General features: G+C 43.2%; 1 protein-coding gene across 8 annotated transcripts in view; it reads left to right on the top strand.

Moving 5' to 3' along the window:
- CCDC66 (coiled-coil domain containing 66) overlaps nucleotides 1-20,956 on the top strand; it is a 77,622-nt gene that overhangs the window by 25,421 nt on the left and 31,245 nt on the right. For 5 of the 8 annotated variants that reach the window (XM_020799949.3, XM_020799947.3, XM_072989617.2 and 2 more), the window contains 5 exons: nucleotides 1,362-1,535; nucleotides 2,121-2,252; nucleotides 3,010-3,233; nucleotides 13,403-13,487; nucleotides 17,854-18,015. In XM_020799949.3, the coding sequence (XP_020655608.3) occupies nucleotides 1,362-1,535; nucleotides 2,121-2,252; nucleotides 3,010-3,233; nucleotides 13,403-13,487; nucleotides 17,854-18,015 (777 nt within the window). The remainder of the gene's footprint in view (nucleotides 1-1,361; nucleotides 1,536-2,120; nucleotides 2,253-3,009; nucleotides 3,234-13,402; nucleotides 13,488-17,853; nucleotides 18,016-20,956) is intronic. The other 3 variants (XM_078385329.1, XM_072989618.2, XM_020799950.3) reach the window with 2 other exon arrangements.

The following is a 20,956-nucleotide window of genomic DNA, read 5'->3' as shown; positions in this document are numbered from 1 at the left end:
TCAAGAGCTTCATCCACTTCATGTATCCACTCCTGTGTCCCATCTTCTGCAGTATGTGTCCCACCATCCCAGTTCCTCTCCCCCCACCATAGTAAAGTTCACCATCTGCTGTACGTCTGCTACTGACATCTCCATAAGAGGGATTAACAAATTAGCTCTCCACTGCATTGTACCTTCACCTTTTTCTTCTAGAACCTTCTGGGGTTTAAGAATAAAATTATCAGTCCCTGTTTGTGGTTTTAAAAAATTGCTTCCCTGTCGCAGTTTTACTTCTTTCTCAATCTTCACTGTAAGTTCCATTTGTGTCCCTATATCTTTAATTTGTTCAAATAGCCGATCCATCTCTGTTTTTATCTGGTGCGGTCCATTAAGTACAACATTTTGAATATTCTTGAGAATGGCTTTTTCCATAATTGGAGGTATTATCTGGATTTCTTTCCAGCTTGTAGTGACCACAATAGTTATTCACAACAGTAGCTTGGGGCAGAAGGTTGACAGGAAGAAGGGCTTTTCCCAAGGCTGTTTCTGGCTGCTTGACAGATTTAAATCCATCAGTAGTTTATAGTTATAGTGTCCTGCGGGAGAGTTTTATTGCCACAATTGAAGCAAAGTTGTTTTTTCTCACTCCCCCTTCCTCCTCCTTTCTTTCTGTTTCTCTTAGCCAAACCTCAGATGAAGGAGGGGGGGAGTGTTCATTGGTCTGGCCAGATATAGGTCTACTCACTTTCTCTGACAGATTACACTCATTCTCTTCATTGTTTAGGTCCTTAAGAGTTCCACGTGTAAAACAAGCCACTTACTTCAAATTTTGATCAAGATTATTTTCCAAAATCCTTCTGTACTTTTCTGCTCTCTGCCTTTGGGCCATTCACAGCTCTGTGCTAAAGATGGCACCCCGGTGGTTTCTGCTTTCCAGATTGCAACTTCAAAGAGAGGCCAATCCAGGAATCTCCTGGGCCACTTCCCTTCTCACTCAGATTCTGTTGCTTCAGATTTTCATTTCTCCTAGTAAAAGTCCTTTCCACACCCCAAGTTTGGAGGGGTTGAAACAGAGTGGTCTTGGTCAGTTTCATGAGCCTCCTGAAACCCAGATCTCACTGCGACAAAGCCCCAGCTCAATTCAGTCCAAACATTTTTCCAAGTCTACCTCAAAGAAAGTGTGATATTTATTTATTTATTTATTTCATTTATATCCCGCCTATCTAGTCAATTGTGACTAGAATTAGCTTCTATATACAATGCAGACATTCTTTAGGTTCTTTCAGTGCCCAGAATAATTGCTTAATATTGGGTTATATGATTTACCTTTTAATGCTAATGCAAAATGTAATTCTGTAGTCACCAAAGTACTTTGTTTATAGATGGCATTTTCAGATGCTTTGAGCACTGCAACAGAAGATAGAAACATCTGTACAAGTTTAACCACTGAGGCTAGTGAAGCTTCATCCAGTGTTTCAAGCGGTCAAACTGGACAGTTCTCTAGTTTCAGTTCTCCTGATTTACCAGCTGCTATTCGAACAGCGTTTGTGTTAGGGGTAAGAATGTATTTGCATGAAGTGTTTTAAACATGATGTCTGACACTGTTCTTTTCTGCCTATGGAGATTGCTTTTGTGGTTGTTTTGAGTGGTTAGCTGGGCAGGCTTTGTTAAATTTTAGGGCAAGGATAGGATCAGTTAACATATATGGAATTAAAAAAGGATCCAGTGTGCCAGTTTTTTTTTTCCTTTTTCCTTTTATCTGTACATCACAGATCTTTCCTAAAAATGATTTTCAAACATAGTTTGAGTTCTAGTTTTAGTTCAATTTTGAACTCCATATGTACATTTTAATTAATATGCATCAAACAAACACTACTGGAAATTGCACTCTATAAATAGCTTATTTGACTATTCATCCATGTGGGTGTGTATATCTGCTGGAGGTGTGCAGGTTCATTTTTGTCAAATACAGAGGCTGAAGACAGGTTTAGTTGGAGTAAGATTAATTCACCTTTGATTTATTTGCAGGCATTACACTACTAAAATGGGACACTCTGTAGAGCTCCAGTAGGTATATACGCCCACGTAGGTCAATAAATTAAACAATTAATAAAAGTACAGCTTCTCCTTCTCCTTTTTAGGAAGCCACACCAGTAGAGCATCCTTTTAGTGCTGTTAAACGTGAGCAACAGAAAAAATGGCTGGAAGAGCTTGATAAACAAAGAGAAGCTGACAAACTACGCAAAATAGAAGAAAAATGTAATTTATCAAAGGTAGTTCTGGTTTTGTGAATAGTGGTTTAAAAGAAGAAAGTAACTATAACTGAATTAACAAAAAACATTTTCTTCTCTCCATTAAAATGCAATAGGGTACAGCCAAAATCTTCTTGCCAAAAGGATGCAAGTTTTCATTTAGTATTGTGTTTGTCTAAGTCAGTGTATGTGTGCACACGTCTTTTCCACTACAGCCACTCATGAATAACTTGCGCATCCTAGTTGATCAAATGGCCCTAGTTAATAAAAATACTTTGAGGAAGAATGTACATGAATTGAGTCACTACAGGTATGGCCATGAGTCATTTGTCTAGGAGGAAGAAAAGGGAAGGATGTTCACTTCTCCATAGCATATTTTCTTTCATTTATACTCCTTCTTTTGTCTAAGGAAGATCAAGGATAGATGGCATTGGGGGATTATGAAAACCAAGCACATAGACTACGACTTCACTGGATTTGTTTAATTTTCAGCCCCAGTACTAGGAACTATAATGGAGAAAGCAGAAAAACAACACAAAGTATAGAATTTGCTCTGCCTATTCTTCGGCATTTAACTGTGAGCATTCAATAGATTTCTGCATTTTCTAGTGAATTTAAAAATGTAAATGAATGCTGTATAAGACTATTTAAAAGCAATGGTTCCATAAACATGCTTCTATAAGATGTTATTCATAAGTTGTTGCCACTTTGAAATAGTTGTGGTAGAAGAAGGTTAGTATAAACTTAAATATTTCTTTCCTTTGTAATTCCTTTGTAGGGTGAAGAGCATGACCATTGGACTTTGCATTTTGATTCTTTCAGGAACCATGCAAACTCTTTTTCACAATACCCTTTAAATACAACATACAAAAAACATCATGAAGCTTTGCACCTTTCACCAGAGCCCCAGCAACAGGCTGTTTTTACACCTACACCTACAGAGGGAGAGATGTTAGGAAAATCAATTGGAAACTGCATTTCAGAGCCAAGTCAGAAGGCCAGGTGAATGTTCCTTTTTTCCTGTCAAATTACTGCCAGTGTTCCTGTACCATTTTATGTAATACTGTAGCTGAAATCCTGTTGCATAGTATAGTAAGTCGCACTAGAGCAGGCCTATTTAGTCAGTGAGAATTTTGTGAGTCAACTCCATCGCTGCTGGATGCCAGCCCTCTTTTCCAGAAGAGCTGCTCGGCCCCCTCTGTGTCTGCAGGACCAGCTCCTGCTGCTCCGGCTGCCTCATTCCCTTTGAACATCAGCCACCTGGCCTAGGGAGAGAGAGAGCTCTTAGCCAGAGCTGCTTTTGGGACCTGACCAGACCAGCGTGCCTGCGTGAGGAGGAAGCCAGCGACCATCGGCCGGCCACAGCCACTGGGTGAGAGGCAGTGGACTGTGGTTGGGCCCCTGCTGGATGCCAGCCCTCTTTTCCAGAAGAGCTGCTCGGCCCCCTCTGTGTCTGCAGGACCAGGTCCTGCTGCTCCGGCTGCCTCATTCCCTGTGAACACCAGCCACCTGGCCTAGGGAGAGAGAGAGCTCTTAGCCAGAGCTGCTTTTGGGACCTGACCAGACCAGCGTGCCTGCGTGAGGAGGAAGCCAGGGACCATCGGCCGGCCACAGCCCCTGGGTGAGAGGCAGTGGACTGTGGTTGGGCCCCTGCTGGATGCCAGCCCTCTTTTCCAGAAGAGCTGCTCGGCCCCCTCTGTGTCTGCAGGACCAGGTCCTGCTGCTCCAGGCTGCCTCATCCCTCTCAACATGAGCCACATGACTTGGTGGGGGGGGGAGAGAAGGGGCTTTAGAAATGTTTTATTTTATATATGTTTTAAATGTTTTTTAAATTGTTTTTAATTGCCATCAATTAAGAAGAGACCCACAGCGGATCTAATGGAACAGGAAGGGGGGAGGGCGTTGGAGGGGGCAGCCATTGAGGTGGTGCTGGGTAGGGGAAGGAATGGCGGTGGGGGTAGAACATGCCTGCGTAGGAGAAGAGAGGTTAGATATCTTACATCTATCCCCTCTTCTAGTCCTACTCCCAACCAGATGGTATCAGGTGACCATATCAGCAAACCCTCGAGCCACACGGTGCTGTTGATGAACGCCAGGTCAGTACAAAATAAAACTGCCCTCATCCATGATGTAATTCTGGATGAGGGGGCTGACCTGGCGTGCATTACTGAGACCTGGGTGGGAGAGGAGGGTGGTGTTCCCCTCTCCCAGCTGTGTCCGCCTGGGTACTCGGTCCAGCACCAAGGTCGCTCGGAGGGTCGGGGAGGGGGAGTTGCTATAGTCTATAGGAGTTCTATCTCCTTGACCAGGCTTCCTATCCCTTTGAGAGGAGGTCTCGAGGGCCTGTATTGTGTGTTGGGCTCGCGAGACAGGTTAGGGATTCTGTTGGTGTACCGCCCACCCTGCTGCGTACCAACAGTCTCCCTGCCTGAGCTGACGGAGGTAGTCTCGGACCTGGTGTTGAGGACTCCCAGGCTGTTGGTGCTGGGGGACCTCAACATTCACGCCGAGGCTCCCTTGACTGGGGCGGCTCAGGACTTCATGGCCACCATGACAACCATGGGGCTGTCTCAATGTGTCATCAGCCCAACGCATGAGAAGGGCCATACCTTGGACCTGGTTTTCTCAACGGGACTGGAAGATGGTGGTTTGGATGTGGAGGGGTTGGTTGTGACCCCATTGTCATGGTCAGACCACTTCCTGGTCAAGTTTAGTCTATTAGCTTCTTCTTCCCTCTGCAAGGGTGGGGGATCTATTAAGATGATCCGCCCTCGGAGACTAATGGATCCAGATGGATTCCTGAATGCTCTGGGGGATTATCCGTCTGATATGGTCGGCGCTCCTGTCGAAGCTCAGGTCACCCTATGGAATAAGGAGATGACCCGGGCTGTTGACACGATTGCGCCTAAGCGCCCTCTCCTTGCTCGCCGAGCCCAGACAGCCCCTTGGTATACTTCTGAACTGCGGGCGATGAAGCGAGAGGGGAGACGGCTGGAGCGCAGGTGGAGGAAATCCCGCTGGGAGTCCGACCGAACACGACTTAGAGCCCATTATCGGGCCTATTTCGTGGCAATACGGCTGGCGAAACGGCAATATTTCTCCAGCCGTATTGCTTCCTCAGAATGTCACCCAGCCGAGCTGTTTCGGGTGGTCCAGGATCTTCTTCAACCGGGAAATCCGGTGGAGGTCCTGGACTGCTCATCAGCTCGCTGTGATGAGTTTGCAATCCATTTTGAGGAAAAAATTGCTCAGATTCGCAGTGGGTTGGACTCCACAGTTACTGCAGAATCAGAGGATGTGTCCAGCGCACCGTGCTTTGGTCAGGTATTAATGGATGAGTTTCAATTGTTGAGACCTGAGGATGTGGACAGGGTGCTTGGATCTGTCCGTTCTACCACCACTCCGCTCGACCCTTGCCCATCCTGGCTAATTAGAAGATCAGCCAGGGGGGTTCACACCTGGGTCCAGGAGGCCGTGAATGCCTCTTTGAGAGAGGGAGTGGTCCCTACCACCTTGAAAGAGGCGGTAATTCGACTACTCCTTAAAAAGCCAAACCTGGACCCAAGGCTGGTGGCTAACTACCGACCAATAGCGAACCTCCCTTATTTGGGCAAAGTGTTGGAGCGGGTTGTGGCCGGGCAACTCCAGGCGCTGCTGGATGAAACGGATTTTCTGGATCCATTTCAATCGGGTTTCAGGCCGGGTTTTGGTACAGAGACTGCCTTGGTCGCCCTGTACGATGACCTTTGCCGGGAGAGAGACAGGGGGAGTGTGACCCTGTTGATACTCCTGGACCTCTCAGCGGCTTTCGACACCATCGACCATGGTGTCCTTCTGGATAGGCTGGCTGGGTTGGGAGTTGGGGGCACTGTTTTACGGTGGTTCCGCTCCTTCCTGGCTGACCGTGTCCAGAGGGTGGTGCTGGGGGACAGTTGCTCTGCCCCATGGCATTCATGTCATGGGGTTCCTCAGGGCTCGATACTGTCCCCCATGCTCTTTAACATCTACATGAAACCGCTGGGAGAGGTCATCAGGAGGTTTGGGCTGAGGAGTCAGCAATATGCTGATGACACTCAGCTCTACCTCTCGTTTTCCACCAATCCAGGTGAGGCGGTTTCTGTGCTGAACTCGTGTCTGGACCTGATAATGGACTGGATGAGGGTCAATAAATTGAAACTCAATCCAGACAAGACGGAAGTGCTGTTAGTGGGTGCTTCGCCGGACAGGCTGGAGGGCCATCTCCCTGCCCTGAATGGGGTTACACTCCCCCTAAGGGACAGGGTCCGCAGCTTGGGGGTGCTCCTGGACCCCAGTCTAACACTGGAAGCCCAGGTGGACTCGGTGGCCAGGGGCGCCTTCCTCCAGCTGCGGAAACTATACCAGCTACGGCCCTACCTGGACGAGCGGAGTCTCATGACAGTTACACATGCACTGGTAACATCCCGTATAGATTACTGCAATGCGCTTTACGTGGGGCTGCCTTTGAAGACGGTCCGGCGACTGCAACTGGTTCAGAATCGAGCGGCGCGGCTGGTGAGTGGTGTGGCTGCCAGGGAACATATCAAGCCGATTCTGTACAAGTTACATTGGCTACCAGTTGCTGCCCGGGCCCAATTCAAAGTGCTTGTTTTGACATACAAAGCCCTAAACGGGTTGGGCCCTGGATACCTGAAGGACCGCCTCCTTCCATATGAGCCTACCCGGCAGTTAAGATCTAGCCAGGGGGCCCTTTTGAAAGAGCCATCCCTCAAGGAGGTAAGAGGGATGGCTTGCAGACAAAGGGCCTTTTCGGCAGCTGCCCCCAGACTATGGAATGCCCTCCCGACTGAGATTCGTCTGGCGCCGACACTGATGACATTTCGGCGCCAGGTCAAAACCTTCCTGTTCCAGAAGGCTTTTAACTGAAATAATATTAACTGTGGGTCTGATGGCAATTTTATATATATTTTAATTGTATTTTAATTGTACATATCTTTATTGTATTTTAAATGCTGTAAGCCGCCCAGAGACCTTTGGGTAGTGTGGGCGGCATATAAATTAAATAAATAAATAATAATAATAATAATAATAATAATAATAATAATAATAATAATAATAATAATAATAATAATAATAATAATAATAATAATAATAATAATAATAATAATAATAATAATAATAATAATAATTCCATTTATTAAAATAGATCTACTTTATTGTAATTCACTATGCTAAAATAAGTCAGAACTAAAGTAGGTGTATTTGCATCAGTGGAACATAACAGAGGAGTTGACGTGCCTAATCCCCACTGATTCAGTATGCCTATTGTTGCGCAGCTTGTTACACCATGCAAGAGGATTTCAGCCTGTGTGTTCCTTAGAGATAATGTTCAATACATTTATTTTAGTGTATCATTTATATGTACAATTAAGGAGTAATTTTCTTCAGGCTTGTTGTAACACAATAGTATCTGTGAACAAAATGTATGTTAAATCTGACTTATGGAGATCCTTTACAGAGTTTTCTAGGTAGTGATGACTCAGAGGTGCTGTACCATTCCCATCTTCTGGCGTACCCTGGGACTGTGCAGCTTGCCCAAGGCTACACAGGCTGGCTGTTCCTCCTGGAAGCACAGTGGGGAATCAACCTCCCAACATCTGGCTCCACAGCTAGATACCTAAACCACTGATCTATCCAGGCAGCTGCACAAAAATAATTTTGTAAAATTATTGCAAATTTTATTGCTGATATGCTGAAATGTTACATGGTCTTTAAACTACACAGAACATTGATACATTTGTTTAAATAATTGTGTCAAATTATTTTTCTATTCATGGTTTCCTTCTTTCTTATAATAATAAATGTTTTAGTACGGTCATTGACCAGCAAAAGTAAGCAACATTATTTAAATTAGGAAACATAAAATCAATCTAAAAACATCTATGTACATATATATATATATATATATATATATATATATATATATATATATATATATATATATATATATATATATATATATATATATATATACATATGTACATATATACATATGTACATATATACATATGTACATATATGTACGCACATATATATATATATATATATATATATATATATATATATATATATATATACACACACACACATATATATATATCTATACACACACACATACATATGTGTGTGTGTGTGTATAGATATATATATGTGTATATATATATGTGTGTGTGTATATATACAGTGGTGCCTCGCTTAACGATTTTAATTGGTTCCAAAAAAATCATTGCAATGGGAAAACATCGCTAAGCGAAACGCGGTTTCCCATTGAAATGTATTGAAAACTGGATAATCTGTTCCAATAGGAACGGATTGCCGTCCTTAAGCGAAAATCGCCATAGGAAACATCGCTAAGCGAAACGCGGTTCCCCAATTGAAATGCATTGAAACCCATTCAATGCATCTCAATGGGGGAAAAAAATTCAACAACAAATTTAAAAAGAGTCAGAACAAAGTCAAATTTGGTTAACAAAGGGTTTATTAAGTGCACTTTATGATTTCAAACATTTTACACAGTAAACTTTAACTTTATAACATTTAAAAAACAGCAAACATGAGGCTGTTTAAACCATCGTTAAGCGAAACGGGACCCAAAAACCTAATGCTCCGAAAAAGTCATTGCTAAGCAAATTCATCGTTAAACGAAGCGCTCGTTAAGCGAGGCACCACTCTCTGTGTGTGTGTGTGTGTGTGTGTGTTTGTGTGTGTGTGTGTGTGTGTGTAAACTACATTCATACATCTTATTAGATATCTCCTGCCTCCCTGTCATAGGCCTTGTCTATGGGTTATTGTAGCTTGCATAGAACAACAGAGTTGTTACTTAGAAGCTCATAGAGGCTGTATGATCATTAAGGCCTTTGTGTATACAGTTTACAGAAACTATAGGTGCGCTTTGGGTGGAGCCTTTCCTTCACAGATTTTGATTGCAGCAGCACAGAATTTATCTACTTTTGTCAACATATGTGAATTTTGGTTTAGCCCAGTATATCTGCCAGGACATTGCGCTGTCAGCAAGAGCAGTGTGTAATGCACCTACGATCATCCAGGAAATGCCCTTATGTAAGGGTTAACGAGGACTTCTTGAATACCAGAATAAAAAGCACAATGAAGTAACACATGGGAGATGGTTTCAATCTCACCAGAGTTACAAGGATGTATACGCTGGGTGTAAGGCGATGGCTTTGGAAGCTCCCGCCGCTCAGCTGGGCGAAAATGCCGGCTAGGGCTTTGGGAAGACCGCGGGGGAGCCCTCCCCGTGGTCCTCCCAAGGGCCCCATTTTCACACAGGTGATCGGTGGTTCCAAAATGGCTGCCCGCTGTGTTGCCTTGCTTTAGAAGCACTGAAAATGGCCGCCTCTATGGAGGATCTTCACATAACGGTGAGTTTTCCCTCCATAGGAACACATTAAACAGGGTCCTATGGGGTTTTTTTGCCCCGTATAGCGACGAATCCGGATAGCGACGATTTATCCGGAACGGATTATCGTCGCTATGCGGGCCACCACTGTAATACTCTGCCTAAGATTACTCTTGGCCTTAATGTATCCCATTCGTTGGATACATTCAACTGAATAGCTGTACCTGTTGATTTTATTGTGCATTACTCTCTTCCAAGGTGACTGACGGTTATCCTGTAATACTACTGAAGTCAGTCCAAAGGTTGAATGGTTAATTTTAGCCAAAAGTTAAAAATAGCCAGCCAAGCTGTCTTCAACCTTCAGGTAGCCCACTTCAAGCCTAAGGGCTGCATTGCATCCTCTTGGAACATGCAAGATAGCCCTCGCAAATTTAGATTGAACTACTTCTAACTGGATAAATGAAGAGTAGGGGCCCAATTGTGCCCATACAAGAGATGACTAAGGGTTTTGGCCTGGAACAATCTTAAGTGCAGCTGGTACGTACCAGAATTTGTGTAGAATAATTTTAGTGTAGAATAATTTTAATACAGCAAGGCTAGTTTTTTTGTGCTGCTTGTTCCACATTGTTAACATGAGCCTTGTGGTTTCCTTTGTACTGAGGGAGGACACCCAAATATTTTAAGCCTTTATTTGCTCTATCTGATGCCCATCAATTAACCACTTATAGATCCTGGGCCTCTGAGCAAACACTAAAACTTTGGTCTTCGAGTAATTTGTAGCATTTCCTCTTTACAGTATTGTGTGAGGACATGTGATGCTGTCTTTAGTCCTATTGGTGTCTGTGAAATTAAGACTGCATCATCTGCATATAACAGAAGGGCTGTATGTCTATTCACTAGTTTGGGGGGATGGAACTCTGGCTGGCTGGGAACCATTACCATTGAGTTGATGTAAAAGTTAAATAACAATGGAGCTAATATATACCCTTGCTTCACACCATTATAGGTAGGAACTTTATCAGACAAGTGTCCTTTCTTGCTGCATCTAATTCTGAAGATTGTATATTCATGTAGCTTATACATAAGCAGCAGAAGGCGTCGATCTATTGTGGAAGACTCTAACTTACTCCAGAACCTATTTGTGAAATTAAATCAAAGGCCGATCTAAGATTGATAAAGGCAGCAAATAAGGACCCTCGACATTTCTTAGAATACTTATCTACTAGGTGCCTTAAAATAAGGGCACGATCCTGTGTAGAATCCTACCAGATCTAAATCCAGCTTGTTCATCTGCCAGAACATTCTTTGAGTCCATCCAGTCTATCAATTTCCAATATAAATGTCTAGCATAAAGCTTATTAATTATGTGTTGCAAACTGAATTGCCTATAATTAGCTGGATTGTCTTTCTTGCATTTTTAATAAATGGGGATAAAAATGGCTGTGCCCCATTCAGATGGCATGTGAGCATTTTGGTCAATGTAAGTGAAAAGGTTTGCCAGAATTGGGGCTCACCATTCACAGTTGTTCTTAATAAGTTCGGGAGTAATACCATCACAGCCCAGGGCCTTGCCAATTTTCAATTGGTTCACAAGGTCATTTATTTCAGAGATTGATGCAGGGTGCCATTCTGATAGATTGATATATAAATGACTCACATGAAATGAGGGATTGGCATAAAGCTCATGGAAAGTGGGCTTTCCACACTCAAGCATTAATATAGCAGTCCATCCTAACTGAAAGATTATTGGTAGTTATTGTTATGGATTCCCAAAATGATTTTGTATCTTTCCCCCTGACTGCTTTGATGACTTTTTCCCATTCTATCTGTTGAGCTCTACTTTTTTTCTTTAATTAATTTCTTACAACCTTTCTTAAGTTGCAGCAGTTCCTCCACTTCCTTTGATGATAGATTTTTATTTTTATTTTGTTGCAATTTTGAAATTACCAGGGTTTTTTGCATCCATACACTCAAACCAGTTAGTCGTCCTCAACTTTTTTGGCACTGCGGACTGGTTGGGGGGAGCAAGCTCCATGCGCAAGGGGGTGTTGCTCCTGCGGGGTGTGTGTGTCGTGCTTGTGGGGGTGTGTGTTGTGCATGCATGACACACACCCCACATGTGCGTGCAGGGAGGTGGAGATCTGTATCCATGGCCCAATTCCGGCAAGCCCACGGACCAGCACCGGGCTGCAGAACAGGGGTTGATAACCCCTGAGTTATAGGGTCTACGCCTGATAGTATTGTTGAGTTGTTTGTACCACCTAAATCTACTAATTTATTTATTAGTATTTCGTACAGCACAGTTATGTTGCTACTTCAGCCCGCTTTGAGAAAGGTGGAATGGATCTCAGAGAACTAATTATTATTGAGTTGATTAGTAAAGTAAATTGAGGCTTTTCCTGACCATTTGATCCCGGAATTGGTTAGTATCATCTCAGGATTCATAGGCGAGGCCTTCTCAATATGAATATGGCATTCTTGTAACTTCAGATGCAATTTTAACGGCAGGTGATCACTATCAATCCTGCTGTCAATCACCAGATTGATGACAGTACAGTATTCAATATGTTATGGCTGACAATCATGTAATCTATGGTACTTATCCTCGTTCCTGACCAGAAAGAGAATTCCCCTGGTATGTCACCTGTAGTGCTTCCATTTAATATATGTAGGTTAAGCCAACAAACTAGCTGTGCCAAGTTAAGACCTGCATAATTACTGATGGTATCTTTAAAGAGGGGCCTAGTGACTGTGGAGAAGTGTAGTCCATCAGGAGGGCATAAGTTATAAGCAGCATAAAGAGCCAAGTCATTTGTACCCAATCTGGAATTAAAATCACCTCCAGTTATCATTTTGGGGTCATCATTAGTTAATAAAAGTTTTTTGAATATAAATTCAGGGTGTTGGCAAATCCATTCAATCTGGGCATTCAAACTCTATAATGACCATACTTGTTTAGGAGCCATGGAATATTCTTGAGGTCTGTCTTCTGAGCTTCTATATTTAACAGTTGACTCAAAGAGATCGTCACTGAGCTGTCTGTCTCTCATCTCTTTCTGTTGATTGGAACAGTTTGCAATATCACCTGAGTGCTCTGAAAAATCTTTGAGGATTTTGTCTCCCTTTTCAGTTGGGAAGCCAATTGTTGTGGTGCCAGTTGTTGCATGCTGTCTTTGCTGCTAAATCTACCAACTGCCCTTTCTTTGAACCCCCTGGTTTGTGTATTATCCATTGATTGAAGAAGGGTCTCAGCGAGTTTCCCCAGAGCACTTTCAACTGAGTTCATTTGATTACAGACCTGTTGTAAGTTTTTGAAGATGGCTGTTACTGTTCGAGCTGTTGAGAGACATTGTTTGGCTAGGAAGTTGGGATGGTTTCTTTCAGAGGAGAACAGTACTTTCTTGAGGGTAGGGGGTGTGTAAGGAGTAGAAATTGCAGATAAGTCACAAGCGCCCGGTGGGGAAGAGAGGGTTTCATTTCTCAACGAAGCAAATCTGTTGTTAGTGATAATGCTGGAAACTATAGGTAATGTAGAAAGGTTTCTTACAGGGCAATTGGATGTTACAAACTCATTAGTCTTCCATTGTTTCACCTCCCTTGCAAGGGCCTGCTCCGGGCTTGATCAGCGACGTTTACAGTTCAGCCCTTTCCTTTCAACAACTAGCTACCAAAAAATCCAACTCAGAGCTACAAGTGTAGCAAAAATTCCTGGCTGCAGTTCAGACATCAATACATTTGCTTAAATAATTGTGTAACATTATTTTTCTATTTATAGTTTCCTTCGTTCAATGACTGCACTTCTGGATCCTGCTCAAATAGAGGAAAGAGAGAGGCGGCGCCAGAAACAGCTAGAGCATCAGGTTAGAATCAGTAAACTCTGATAAGATGGTACTCTTTATTTCTAGTTTTTCTACCCAAGGCAACAGGGCATTAATGTCTGACCAGAATGAATGAATAGAGTACATAAAAAGAAGAAATGTAGCTAAGCTGTGACAAAATAGCTTTTCTCATAGACATAGTAAGAAACTGTTACCTTTTGAAAGAGTTATGGAGATATAAACTGGCTTAAAGAGGACTGTTGTGGCTGTTTTCACGAGACTTATAGCATGCGTAAGTATTTGATGAAAAGCCTGTTTAAAGTAGTAGCAGGTTGTTTAAAGTAGCAACAGAACAAATGGACTCTCTATTATGGTTTTCTTCTGAAGTAGTGGCTTGTAAAATATAAAAGCCTATGTCTTGCCTGTGTTAAATGTATTAGAATGTACTTTCCATTGAATACAATTAACATTGAATCTGAATGGGGTTGGAAATGTCTTTCTAATATACTGTGAAGGGTTGTTTGGTTGGGCTTCCCTTTTTTTTAATAAAACAACATCAGACACTTTGTCAAATAGCTTGTTGTCATTTGTTACTTCACCCAACGGGGTTTTAACCACAACAGGTTTGTTCAAACTATTCTCTTGTTCGAGCAATGGCTCTCGCAAGGGCAACCAAAAGCTTTCTTCCATAATGTTTCCCAAACTCTGGTCCCATGGACCGGCACAAACTTGTCCCTGACCCTCAGTTCCCAAACCATGGTCAGTTGCACTCAGAAGCAGGAGGGTCTCTTCATCTCCCATCCATCCCCAGGACGGGTCTCCCTCTCTTGTCGGGTCGCCCCAAGGTCCAGAAAGCATCCCATCTTCCTCAGCTCTTCTAAATGCCATGCCCGGCCAGCCTCTCTTTCTCTAGCAATAGCTTCTTTCTCTTCCCTGATTTTTCTTCTCCATTCACGAGTCTCAGACTCACCCCAGCATGATGGTTTTTGGGGCAAGCCTTTCTTCCTCCGACTCTCAGCTTCAGCTTTAGGTACCTGGACTTGTTCCCATTTTCCCGTCCACGGGTCCTTCATCCAAATCCACTCCCAACCTCCTGGGATGTTGTCCCATTCTGCCTTGATCTCTCCCAGCCCCCCTTCTTCCACCACCTCATGAACCTCTTTCCTTCCCGCCAATTCTTCCTTGAAAGGATTAGTTATTTTTAACCCTTTCCATCTCTCTTCCAGCTCTCGGGTGTCCACCGCTTTTGACACCCCTTTCCCCTGTAGATTTGCCTCCTCTAAATCATGGGTATCTGAACCTTGATCTCTTTTACGGCTTAAGGTAGTCAGTGGACTGGTCTGGGTTTGTTTGGAGGTCTTAATGAGAGACGGCTCTACCAGAAAGACCCGGAACTTCTGGTCTTTCCCTTCACATATACTTTCAAAATAATTGAAGACTTAACATTGCAGAAGCTAAAAAAGAGAAGAGTAGTTGTTTGTTTTTATAAATGCAGATAAACCCAGATAAATGCAGCCTTAATAATTGTAATACTGACAGAGGGAGTAAAAAGTCTAGTATTATCGACAGAATAGTTGAGGTAGTTGAAAATAGAAAAAATATATTAATTTAATACATTATGTGTATAGATAAATTACATCGGTCATATACATCTCTCTGACAGCAATGTCCAACTTCCTTTGTTTTGTCACTTGACTAAGTAATGTTTTCTTTAAATCATCACAGGAATAAACTATTTTAATAATCTTTCATTCCTCTCTGCCTTTTGCTGCCACTCACCTTCATTTGCCCCTGTGTGTGTGTGTGTGTGTGTACAGTAGTGCCTCGCATAGCGAGGTTAATCCGTTCCGGATTAACCTTCGCTATAGCGAAACATCGCTGAACGGGACAAAAAAAGCCATTGGAACGCATTAAACATCGTTTAATGCGTTCCAAATCGGCCCAAAACTCACCGTTCAGCGATGCTTCCGGGGTCCGGCAGCCATTTTCGCGCCCTCGGTAAGCGAGGGGAGGGCGCGAAAACGCTGCGTGCGGCCATTTCGGGCGTCCGGCAACAGCTGATCGCCCGAGGGCAAGAGGAGGAAGAGGGAAAGGGGGGTGGACGCACGAGCGCGCGCCACTTCCTTTCCTCTGCCTGCCTGCCTGCCTGCGTTCCTCCCCAGCGGCGGCAGAAGAGGGAGGAGGAGGAAGAGGGAAAGTGTGGGGGAAGGAGGACGAAGAGGGAAAGGGGGGCGGACGCACGGGCGCGCGCCACTTCCTTTCCTCCATCTGCCTGCCTGCCTGCCTGCGTTCCTCCCCAGCGGCGGCAGAAGAGGGAGGAGGAGGAAGAGGGAAAGTGTGAGGGGAGGAGGACGAAGAGGGAAAGGGGGGCGGACGCACGAGCGCACGCCACTTCCCTCCCTCCGCCTGCCTGTCTCGCCGCCTGCTTTTCTCCCCGGCCAGCACGGCCCCGCATCACTCTCTCAGCGGCGGCGGCGGCTCCTTCCGACGGGCCCCCCACATGGAAGATCAGTAAGTGAGTTTTGCCCATTGGGGCCAACGCTATGCCTCCGCATTAGCGATCCCGGAAAAGGATCGCTATGCGGATTCGTCGTTATACGGTGCGCTCATAATGCGAGGCACCACTGTATTTGTCATTTCGCTCAGGACCTTGTAACAGTAGGCCATATAATCAACTCTCGGTTATTCAGCAAAATCCTTCACTCTAATACCTCTTTCGCAACTCTGATTTCTCTTTTACACTCAAGACTCCAAAACCTCCCTCTCCCCACTCTCGCCACACCAGATGCAAGACTAGCTCACAAACCCACTCCTTATCTAGTTTCTTTCCCAGTCAGAACCATTCCTTTACCAGCATTTCAAGTTCTTCGCTCACCCCGTTCCATCACATACAGTGGGGTCTTGACTTGAGAACTTAATCTGTATTGGAAGGCGGTTCTCAAGTCAAAAAGTCTGTAGGTCAAGTCTCCATTGACCTACAGTGCATTGAAAACCGATTAATCCCGTAACAGGCCGTTTTTGTTCCATTTTGGTTTTTTTCTGGTCTGTAAGTCAATTCTCAGGCTGCAAGTCAAACCTAAATTTTGCGGCCAGAGAAGTCTGTAACTCAAAAAGTCTGTAAGTCAAGCCGTCTGTAAATCAAGGGTCCACTGTACTTAAAAAACCATATACAGTGGTGCCTCACATAATGGTGATAATCAGTTCAAGGAAAATCACTGTTAAGCGAAAACATCGTAATGCGCAAAAAACCCCATTGAAACTCATTGAAACCCCTTCAATGCGTTCCAATGGGGTCAAAACTCACTGCCCAGCGAAGATCCTCCATAGGGCAGCCATTTTCGCTGCCTGTCTTACGAGGAATCCGTCCCAGAAAACAGCGGGGAGCCATTTTGTTTACCTGGTGGCCATTTTGAAACTGCCGATCAGCTGTTTAAAAAACGTCGTTTTGTGGAGAATCAGTTCCCGAAGCAGGGAACCGATCATCGCAAAGCGAAAAAACCCCATTTAGACCATCGTTTAGCAATCACAATTGCAATCCCAAAAAGATCGTTGTAATGCGGGGCAATCGTAATGCAGGGCAATCGTAAAGCGAGGCATGACTGTAAATACGTTTAAATATAACCAGGCATCATAGACTCCTACCTGTCATTTTGATTTGTTTGATTGATTGATTTGATTGATTTATATACTGCCCATCTGGCAGCCAGGGCCACTCTGGGCGGTTTGCAGCTGATAAAACAACAGAGCAACAAAATAATACATATACAAAATAATAATAGTACAACTGGGGCAGAAATCAAATATCATAAAGTGCAGTAAAACAAGTACAATACAATAAATTACAGTTAAAAGCATAAAATATGAGAGACCATAAGTGTGGCAGTGTGATGGATGATAATTTTGCATACACTGTTGTACCATACAGCTGTTTGTTCAGAGAAAGCCTGCTTAAATAGCCAGGTTTTTAACACCTTCCTAAATGTACCCGGTGAAGGGACCAGGCGGAGTTCAGGTGGAAGAGAGTTCCATAGTTATGGAGCTACTGCTGAGAAGGCCTGATTTCTAGTGGTTGTTTTCCAAGCCTCTCAACTGTCCTGCCTGGGATGATCTTATAGGGTGGGCAGATCTAACTGGAAGGAGGTGCTCGGCCAGATATTGAGGTCCCAAAACGTTTAAGGCCATATAGGTTAGCACCATTACCTTGAAACTGGTACGGAAGCAAATGTGGTCAAGGTAGGGGTGACCCACTTTAGGTGGAAATAAGCGGAACGGACCACAGATGCTACCTGTGATGCCATTGATAGCACTCGGTCCAAAAGTACACCCAAGCAAGAGTAAAGAAAGAGTACCCCCCTCAAAGACAGCAAATTTTAGCAGCTTTTCACCATGCATTTGATTTTTTTTAAAGAAAGCCATAATGGCTCAAGTGGAAGAAAAGCAGAAGAAGAAACAACTTGAAGAAGAACAAAGAAAACAGGAGGAGCAAGAAGAAGAGTATCGCCTTGCAAAAGAACAGGAAGTGATGAAGAAACAGTTTGAGGAAGATCTACTCAGACAAAAGCAAAAAGAGGTACACATCTCACATAGTACTAGTGTAGCATATAAATTGAACAATTTGTCAAATGACGGTGGGTTAAAAAAAACAATTTACAAAATACTGGTTCTATTTTAAAAAGGGGGAGGAACTCATTTTGCTTTGTTAATGGCTCTGAGTTTGCTTTCAGTTGTGAATAAAAAAAAAAGCTGCCATGGCATTTTTTCTTTTGAGTGGTAGTTATTCAAAAAGCCTTCTTGAGGGCAGCAATACTACTGCTCCCAAGGAAGCACCGCAGCACCTTCTTTTTAAATACATTCACAACAGGAAGCAAGGCTGGAGCTCAGATACACACCCTTAGAGCTAGCCCCTGATCCAGATGAAACAAAAGTCTGTAGGTGTGGGTTTGTGGGGTGGAGCTCTTAGAATTCTGCTTGGGCAATTCTTGAAGAACTGTGCATAGAAGAAATTGGGTAGGTATATAGTCCAAACAGCAGTACCTTGTCTGAAAACACTTCATTCATCATTCTAAAAGAATTTAATATTCCTTTTTTCCTCCTCACATACATAAAAACATAAAACCATCAAAAGGTATTGGGGGAGGGCCTGTGCCTTAATTTGTAGTTTTGTTTTTGTTTGGAGCTGCTGGGTCTTGAACTGGGAGCTTTTCAGGTTATGTTTAACTGCCCTGTGTGCTGAGCTGCTTAACTGACTGCAGCAGTCTCTACAAAGAGCGTAATATTTTCAGAACGTGTGCTGAGCCCACTTGTGCAAGTTGGCTGTTTTGTTCTCTTGGACAGGAAGCAAAATGTGTGCTTCTAGTTCTGTTAAACCTTGTTGAATCAACAATATCAGACCTAGATATTGGGTGCTAGAGAGAGAGAGAGAGAATCCTGTATAAATTCCATAGATCTCCAAGGGTGGGGTGGGGGAATAAAAAGCCTGTATTTGCCACAGCTGGAATTTATTCCAATTAAGGATTAATCCCAGATTGAAACAAAACAATCTCAAGCATATTAATATTCATCTGAGTATCAAGGTATTAATCTGTTCATTGTTGCAATAATTCCAGGCAACATCATCTTGCCTATTTTTGAAAGCTTTATTTCTCTACATTGCTTTTATGTTTCATATGCATAAAATAGTTCAGAATTGTTGTAACGTCCAACAGTCTTACAGTTGTTAAGAAAACTATAGGCACGCGTACTTAAAATATATGAATACTGAATTTAGGTTGTTGGCAAATATTTAAGTCATAAAATATAAAATATAGGAGCATCCTGGGACTGTGCAACTGCTACACAGTCTACTGTACTTGCTGGCGTACAAGACAACTAGGCGTATAAGACCACCTCCCAATATTTCCACTCAAAATATAGAGTGGACGGCTCTGCTGCGGTGCAGGCAGCGGCTGCCCGGGGCTCTGCCTGGGCCCACCCTGGAAGTTTATGGCCAGCGAGGAGGAGAGGAAGCGGGCGGGCGGCAGCAGTGGAGGAGGAGGAGGAGGGGAAGCGGCTTTCAGGCGGCAACCGGGCAGCTGGCTCAGCGGCGCGGGGCGGCGGGCAGCCCGGCGGCGGGCTCTGGCTGCTCAGGCATGGCCGGCTCTGCTTCCCTCCCTCCATCCAGCCCAACTGGCTGCCTGCCCACCTGCCTTCCTCCCCGGCCGGCACAGCCCTGCATCACTCACTCAGCGGCGGCGGCTCCTTCCTGGCCCAACTGAAGTGCATCTGGCGTATAAGACGACCCCCCCACTTGGAGGCATGTTTTTGGGGCTAAAAAAGTCATCTTATATGCCGGCAAATACGGTAGTTCTTCTCCTTGGAGGCACAGTGGGAAATTGAGCTGTCAGCCTTTGGCTTTGCGGCAAGACACCTAAACCACCGAGACAGCTAAGCCACGTTAAAGTCCATTGTTGATTTTCTGGTGCTGCTTCATTATATTCTTCACTCCTCTTATGATGTTTCACTCCTTTTTGAGAGGTATCTGTTCCCAACTGTTTTATTCTCTTATCTGGTCACCGAAGTTTTCTAACAGTAGAAATTTCTATATGTTCTGATACAAATCTTTGTTCACTGCAATCTGTTCAATTTCCTTAAGTTCGCAACCTTTTGCGAATTTAAGGAACATAACAAAAATCTTTGTTATGACTAAGTTTTATCTTTACAAGACTAGTATTTAGTATTTTTGTTACTTATCAATATCATAATAATGAAATTCCAATTGTTCTTTACACTTTCTCAAAATATGGCACTATTGGGTTACAAAATATTCTTTTCTCCATTCAGCTGCCAAATGTTTTTCCTTTGAATCACATCAACCGCCTAGAGTGGTCGCAATGACCAGATAGGCGAGGTATTAAATAAATAAATAAATAAATAAATAAATAAATAAACAAACAAACAAACAAACAAACAAACAAACATATTTATTTATTTATTTATTTATTTATTTATTTATTTATTTATTTATTTATTTATTTATTTATTTATTTACATGCAAAACCTGTCACACAGTGAATGAAATACTTTAAAGCCATGTTATCATTTCACTGTCCTTGGTCTCAGCAGGATGGAAATAACATGCTTGTTTTTGGAAACAACTGACTCAAAATCACATTTTAAAAGCATTTTCATTTTTAAAGTACTTTTCCCCTTCAATTCCTTAATCATTTCAACACTCCATAAACTCAAATTTCAAATGATGACAGAGGGGATTTTCCTATACTCTGGTGTATTTCTATATCCTTTGTGCTCTTGTCTCCTAGTTTAATTTTATGTTATGCTTTGATCCCAGGTTTAGGTTTCTCCTCCAGCTCATGGCTGAAACTGTTACCCAAAGCCCAGCCTTTGGCATCATCCCTGTCCAGAAAATCTATACTCCATTAGCTGATACAAGGATATAGTTTTAAATGAAAATCTCTTTTCAAGATGTCAGTATAAATATATGTTTCTTTTCACATTTTGCCTCCTTTAAAAAT

Source organism: Pogona vitticeps, chromosome 2 (genome assembly GCF_051106095.1).
Source record: "Pogona vitticeps strain Pit_001003342236 chromosome 2, PviZW2.1, whole genome shotgun sequence".
NCBI classification, from domain to species: domain Eukaryota; kingdom Metazoa; phylum Chordata; class Lepidosauria; order Squamata; family Agamidae; genus Pogona; species Pogona vitticeps.
Note: the sequence above shows the minus strand (reverse complement) of the source record. Positions and strands in the feature narration are given on the sequence as shown.